The sequence below is a fragment of the Sapajus apella genome, unplaced genomic scaffold, assembly GCF_009761245.1.
Source record: "Sapajus apella isolate SASKATOON/1434 unplaced genomic scaffold, GSC_monkey_1.0 scaffold2, whole genome shotgun sequence".
In the NCBI taxonomy this organism is placed as follows: Eukaryota; Metazoa; Chordata; class Mammalia; order Primates; family Cebidae; genus Sapajus; species Sapajus apella.
Genome location: NW_022436942.1, coordinates 77,401,480 through 77,408,658, shown reverse-complemented (window position 1 = coordinate 77,408,658; position 7,179 = coordinate 77,401,480). Strand labels below are relative to the sequence as shown.

The 7,179-nt window shown below is 50.2% G+C and overlaps 1 protein-coding gene and 1 long non-coding RNA gene across 2 annotated transcripts in view; one reads left to right on the top strand and one right to left on the bottom strand.

Annotated features, from left to right (window-relative positions):
- Window positions 1-2,804, bottom strand: part of HSPB8 (heat shock protein family B (small) member 8) — a 19,090-nt gene extending 16,286 nt beyond the window's left edge. The window contains exon 1 of the mRNA XM_032241274.1: window positions 1,794-2,804. Coding sequence (XP_032097165.1) covers window positions 1,794-2,160 — 367 coding nt within the window. The 5' untranslated portion in view covers window positions 2,161-2,804. The remainder of the gene's footprint in view (window positions 1-1,793) is intronic.
- Window positions 2,805-4,411: 1,607 nt separating this feature from the next.
- Window positions 4,412-6,916, top strand: LOC116525476. Its single transcript, XR_004257697.1, has 3 exons — window positions 4,412-4,837; window positions 5,003-5,168; window positions 6,490-6,916. It is a non-coding gene; the product is annotated as an uncharacterized LOC116525476 (long non-coding RNA).
- The last annotated feature ends 263 nt before the right edge of the window (window positions 6,917-7,179 follow it).

Below are 7,179 nucleotides of genomic sequence, written 5' to 3'. Positions count from 1 at the left end.
AGAAAAAAAAAGAAACTCAAAAGAATGCAGTCGTCTGTCTCTCACCTCTCTGTGACCTGGAAGCCCCCTCCCTGCTTCAGGTCTTCCTGTCTTTGCTTCCTGTTGTCCCGCCTTTCCAGATAGAACCAATGTACTTCTTACGTGTATCGACTGATGTCTCACGTCTCCCTAAAAATGTATAAAATTAAGCTGTGCCTGGACCACCTTGGGCATGTGTCATCGGGACTTCCTGAGGCTGTGTCACAGGCGTGTTCTCGACCTTGGCAAAATAAACTTCCTAAATTAACTGAGATCTGTCTCAGATTTTCTGGGTTCACAGGTATGTACACATTTTACAGCATCACCTCATTTAATACAACAACCCTTATGGTATAACTATTTGAACCCTAATTTCCGGAAGAGAAAACAAAACAGAAGCACAAAGAAGTGAAGTAATTTGCACATCCTGCTGTTTAGAGTTGGAGCCAAATTCTCGGATCTCGTGCCTGGCTTCCCAGCCAACTCAGAGATCTGGCTGACCCTGTCCGCCAGCACGTGGCCCCAGCGTGTCTCCCGGCCCACCACACCCGCCAGAGCCTCTGATGTTTATAATTCTGCCGTGACTGGCTTGAAACTCTCCCTGAATGCTGCTAGGGCTTGTTCCTGCCAAGCCTTTGTTTGCAGTGGCTTTAATTGACTTTCTGGAAGGCAAGCCTCTGCCGGGAAGACAATCTTTGTAATGGAGTATTAACTGTAAATCGGGAGGGAAGGAAAAGAGAGCATTTTCTGCTGCCCAGCTTCACAGGGGCTGAGCTTCCTGTCTTCTCTCTTTTTCCCCCCTAGTATGCTTCTTTCTCCCAGGGTGGGATGCTGCAATAACAGTCCTGGCCTAAAGCTGTGGACAGGTACAGTCCCTACTCCCGTCTTCTTGCTGACTCATGGCATGACTGTGAGTAAGTCCCACCCAGGCCTCAGCCTCATCACTGCAAGATGGGCCTAGCCACCCCTGCTACTCTGGGCTGGTCTGAGGATGATTTTGGAGAAGTCTAAGGATTTTAGCCCAGTCCTTGGTACCCAGTAGGTGTTCAGTAAATCATCACTTCTTTCTGGCCTCCTAATTCTTAGATAGCCTGGGTCTGAATCCTTGGTGGCCTTGAACAAGTTACTTCAATCTCTCTGTGCCTCGGTTTCCTCATCTGCAAAAAGAGAAGATAAACAGTACCCACCTCCTCTGGTTGTTGTGTTAGCTGAGATGTTATAGGCAACAGCACTTAGCAAGGTGCTGAACACGTAGTTCGCACTCAAAGTTACCAGTTAGTGTTATAATTACTGGTAAGCCTCAGTTTCCTTGTCTGGGACAAGGAGAGGTGTTTCACAGGAAGCCAGTTGTGGTTATTAACACTATCACTGTTCTGCCTTAATGTGTACTTCTAGACCCTGTGTTGTGAGGCTGGAGTGCACCAAATCCCATTTCTTCTTTGTGTTTTAATTCTTTAACATCTGCTTATTCTATTCTTTCTATTAAATGCTCTCTGTCAAAATGTCCAACACGGTTTCATTTTCCTGCCTGTACCCTGATTGATCAGCACCCAAAGGCCCTAAAAGCTGAGTCGGGCAGGTTAAGTTCTCTCCAGGGAGCCAGGAAAGGAGATCTTTTCCATAAAGATAACTTTGCAGGCTGCATTCCTGAGCCCTGAGGTCACCTGGGTCACACTGTCACAGCATCTGCTCTCAGGAAACTTTCTCTTGGCTACTCCCAAGGCTGAGGCCTACACCCCCTCCCCGGTCGCCTCTGCCACCTGCCCCCGACTCACCAGACACCTCCACGTATCCATCTTTGGTCTTCACCATCAACTCCTCCGGCTTGAAGCTGTGCACATTCACACACACTTTCCAGGGCTCCCCAGGAAAGGGTGGGGGGGTCCTGCCCTCGGCAGGCACCCCAAACCTGGCGGTGGCAGTGGGGCCCCGGGGCACCATGCCTGACCTTAGGGTGCCTGGCCAGGCTGAGGAGAGACGAGGCAGAGCCCAGTCGGGCCAAGGGGCCGTCAAGTCGTCTGGGAAGGGGTCCATACCAAAGCCATCATCCAGCAGGCGAGAGGAGAGGGGAGAGTCCCGGAAGGGGTCTCGGCGCAGGCGGCTTGGGTAGTGGCAGGAGAAGGGCATCTGACCGTCAGCCATGGTGGCTGCTGAGCTCAGAGGGAAACAGAGGCTCAGAGAGACGGAACCACCTTCCCAAGGTCACACAACAAGATGGTGTGGCTGGGCTGGCTTCTTTTTCAGCTTCTGAAAACGCTGCTCTTCTGCAGGGAGAAGCAGAACCAACCGCTGCCAGGGACGGTTGTGCCCCCTAGGCTGGGGTCCCAGCCCCCAAAGGTGACCCTTAGGCGGGTCCAGCAGAATGCCAGAGGGCCCTTCTCTGCACTGCCTCACGACAGACCAGCAAGCCACTGTCCTCCCAGACCGCCCAGGCTTGCAGCCAGAGCCGCTGAGGTCTAGAGTGGAGCCAGGAGCTTAATAAACCCAGGGCACGCGCGCCTAGAAACTTCTTCTGGCTCCTTCTGGGTTGCAAGCCTTCTATTTATTTGCTGCTGGAGGCTGGAGGCGGGTTTTGCAAGCGTCTCCTGTCACAGGAGTATTCGGAGGTGATGAACCAGCCCCGGAGAATCCACAGAGGGAACAGCTGGGCTGGCTGGGAGGGGCCGCGTCCAAGTTCAGCCAGCCTCTCCAGACACTCCTCCCCTGGCCACTCTGCTCAGCTCCGCCCTCTGCTCGCTCCGGGAGCTGGAGCCGCCCACCACAAGCAAGGCACCAAGGCCTGGCTATTAATAACCCCTAGCCTGGCTGAGGGCTCAGGTCACCCTCTGGAAATACCTTCTCCAGAGCGTGTTGTATCCTGCCTTTCCCCTGGGGACCTGCAGAAGGGAAAGAGAGAGACAGGAGCTCAGTGGATTTGAAGGATGGCCCCGAGTTGGAATCCCCACTTATAAGGTGGCCAAACTCCTAGAGCCTCAATGCCCTCCGGGGAGAGTGGTGAAAAAAAAGTTTTTAAAAATGTATTTATACATATATACACATATATATTCATGTGACACTTGTTAAAGTATGATAAGTAAGAATAAAATGTTTTTAAAAGATAAAAATGTTTTTAAAATGTGTATATGTATATATATTTGCGTATGAACCTTGTTAAAGTATGATAAACAAGACTTTACTGGGCAGGGGAACTTTCTCCATAAATGCAGGGATCCCAGAAATGGGATTTTGCAGTGAGGGAGAAAGATTAGACTCGACACCCAGTAGGTCATGGGTAAGTGGGAATTTGTATCCAAGAAGCAGGTGGGAGGGTCAGCGAATGGAAAATTACCAGGAGGAAGGTCCAGGGGTCAGGGTGATTCTGGCTCAACTAACCTAAGAGGATTCTTGCTGAAGACAGGCCAGGGTGCTCAGACATCACCTGGGGGATGGTAGAGGATGAGGAAACTAATCAGATATTGAGGGTGATCAGAAATCGAAGATGGGTGATTGCTGTTAAACAGACTTAGCAGAGTTTGTGCCAAAACTGAATTTTTATAAACGACTGCACAGATGGGCTTAGGAGAAGATTCAGGAATCTGATTAATGTTTGGTCAAGCAAAGCATCTTTATCGGCAGTAACATTATTCCTGGGCACCTCCAAGTTGTCAGTTTTCCTCCTTATAAATGGACATCATAGTAGCCAACTCGCAGACCTGCCATGAGGAATACATGAGCTAATTCTCTTCCAGCACCCAGCAGTCTGATGAGCACCTTTGCATTTTCAATTTTGAGTTATCAATTACATAATGTTTGCTACAGGCCAGGCCCTGTTCAATGGACTTTATAAATATGAACTCATGTAATCCTCACCAACTATCCTGTGAGGTAAGAGTACCAGTATTATCCCATTTTACAGATGGAAAAACTACCATAGATGTGTTCATGAACAATGTCTTCTATTATTATCACTGTTAATACCGATAATTATCCAAAGGTGTTATACTCAGGCAGATGTCTGGTCTGAAACTCAAAGTCCCAAATCTAGACTTTCCTGCTCCTCCCATGCAGCTGGAAAAATGAATTCACAAATCTTCCTTTGGCCTGGAGGCCTTTTGGGCTTGGGTTTTAATCTTTGAAATCTGTCCCCACCAGGTAGACAATTTAGGGCATGTCATTTTCCCTCTGTGGGCTTTGGGGTCTCAGCCCTGCTTTCTTCATGATATGAGGGTAAGTTGAGGATTTTAAGGAATTCAGTGAGTCATAGGTTGAGAAATTATTTTGCTATTAAACAGTGCCTGCATGAGGCAGTTTGCTAAAAATAATAATATGAAGAAAATCACTGTCGTCCATTGCTCTCTGTGCATCTGCTTCTGGAGTTAGTACATTTCAGACATTATAGAGTGAGAGTTAAACCCTCACTAGGTAGTTAAACGTCACTATTATCATCACCCCCATTTTGCAGGTGAAAAAATAGAGGCGCAGAGCCTTGGCCCTTGTACACAGATGGAGTGGCAGTGCCTGGTAGGGAACCTGAGTTGCTCTGAATCCCAGATCTGTGCTGAGCAGACAGACAAAGACAACTGCCCTCCTCCCCAGCTGAGAAAGAATGATCAAGACCCCATGGTGGGACATGTCCTGAGTGACTGAGCCCCCACTGGATGTGGGGTGAGCTCATCAGGCTGGAAGCTGCGGGCTGACGTCATGGCTGGGCACAGAAGCCTCAGCTCTCTCTGTAATTACAGCTGGGCGGGGCCGGCTGAGTTGGAAGCCAGTTATGGGGATCATTCGCATGATGCACCGGAGAAATCTGGTCCTGCCTGGGACCTGGGCAGGGGCTGGAGTGAGGTTTCTGAGTGGGTGGGACAGGGTGGAGTGAGTTTGTATATGGATCTGAGTGGGCGCTGGGGTGAGTGTGTGCTTAGGTGCGGAAGGGGCTGTGTTTATTTACCGCGAGTCTGCCGGTGGGTGTGTTCAGGAAGAAACTCCTCTTTTCCTCCCTTCCCAGGCCACCCCAAAACCTCCAGAGGACTCCTCTGCCTAAAACAAGGCTCAGTTGGGACCAGGAGACCCGGAAGGAGGGGAAGCCTGGTGAGAGAGCAGGGAACTGAACTGAGATGACTTAATCCACCTTCTCATTCAAGGATGAGGGGGAGGAAAGGGAGGACGCAAAGGTAGAAAATAGAAATAACAACCATTCGCATTTATGGGACACTTGCCCAGTGCCAGCTTTTGTTCTGAGCGCTTTTAATGTATGTGTCTGAACTCTTGTACTTCTCCCCACAATCCTGTGAGGGAGGATGTTTTATTTATTTAACATTTATTTATTTTGACATGGAGTTTCGCTCTTGTTGCCCAGACTGGAGTGAAGTGGTGCAATCTCGGCTTGGTGCAACCTCTGCCTCCTGGGCTTAAGTGATTCTCGTGCCTCAGCCTCCCCAGTAGCTGGGATTACAGGCACCTGCCACCATGCTTGGCTAATTTTTTGTATTTTTAGTAGAGACAGTGTCTCATCATGTTGGCCAGGTTGGTCTCAAACTCCTGAACTCAGGTGATCCACTCACCTTGGCCTCCCAAAGCGCTGGGATTACAGGCATGAGCCACCATGCCCGGTGGGAAGGATGTTTTATTAAATCCATTTTAGAGATGAAGAAACTGAGGCACAGAGAGATTATCTGATTCGCTTCTGTCAGTGACAGACCTGCGATTCGAACCTGGGCAGTTTGGCTCTTGACTCATCTGCTACACTTCCTCTGAAATCAGAGTCATGGCTCACATTTATTGAACACTAACCATGTGCCCGGCCCTGTGGTCAACAGTTTTATCCATCATGGAATCCTTGTGGTTCAGAGAGGTGAAGCCACCTGTCCTGGACCACGCAGCTGACCAAGGATTAGAATCCAAGCCAGTGGGACTTGGGAGTGGAGTGCATGGCAACAACCAGTATGGGACAATATTGGCCAAGTTCTGCCCCGTGATCCTTCCACACTGCCTGGTGTCCTGTTCCCCCTTGGGCTCTCATTGCATTCCTAGGTCTGGCAGCCTTTCGTTTCAGGAAGCTGAGGAGGGACGCAGCTGCTCCTGCTGCCCCGGCCACCCGGTGAGGAGTCAGCTAACACACGAAGAAAGCAGTCACTAAACCCCATGGGCTGTCACCAGTCAGGTGAAAATATGACTCCAGGCTCAGGAGAGGTCCAGAGGAGAAGGGGCCTCCAGGCTGGTCCTGCCGGGGAAGAAGAGACCGTAGAGGGGGCTGTGGTGCAGGGGAAGGATGGTAGATCCTGGGAACCAGAACCAAGTTCCTGTTGGCTGCCACCCTCTTAGAGCTTTCTTTCAGGGGCACACCGCTATTCATTCTCAAAACAGCCCAGGAGGAGGGTAAGAACTGGGGCCCAGCAGCAGGGAAGGGGTGGTCTGAAGTCACACAGGTGGTGCTGGGACAAAGTAGGGCAAAGACACAGCTTTCAGGTTCTGTGCCTTTTCTTTTCAATATAGTAAGAAAGATAAGTTCCCACCCGCCCCTAGGGGATTCCCAGCCCCCAGCCCCTCCCCACGTTCTGAAGACCCGTCTCCGTCTCTGAGTTGGTTCTGTTGGGTGGCCCTGGATTCCAGAAAATAGGAAGTAAGCATGCTCACGCCTTTTTATTCCTTTTGTTTCTCAGACCCCCTAAGATAATGCTAATGGAATTTCCAGCACGTTCGGCTCCGTGACAGCAGGACCCTTGAGTGTCCTGTTCATGGAGGTATCCCCAGTGCCCAGAGGGTGCCTGCTGCACTGTAGAAGCCCAGCGTATCTTGGATGAGTAGATGATATCGTATCAGCAACCCCCGGTCTGATTTGCCCAGCTCCCCACTGGGTAGACTCTACATGCAGTAATAACATCAGAAGAAAATATATATATATATTTTGAGATGGAGTTTGGTTCTTGTTGCCCAGGCTGGAGTGCAATAGTGCGATCTCAGCTCACTGCAACCTCCGCCTCCCTGGTTCAAGCTATTCTGCCTTAGCCTCCCCAGTAGCCGGGATTACAGGCCTACACCACCATGCCCAGCTAATTCTGTATTTTTAGTAGAGACGGGGTTTCTCTATGTTGGTCAGGCTGGTCTTGAACTTCCAGCCTCAGGTGATCTGCCTGCCTTGGCCTCCCAAAGTGCTGGCATTATAGGCATGAGCCCCTGCTCCTG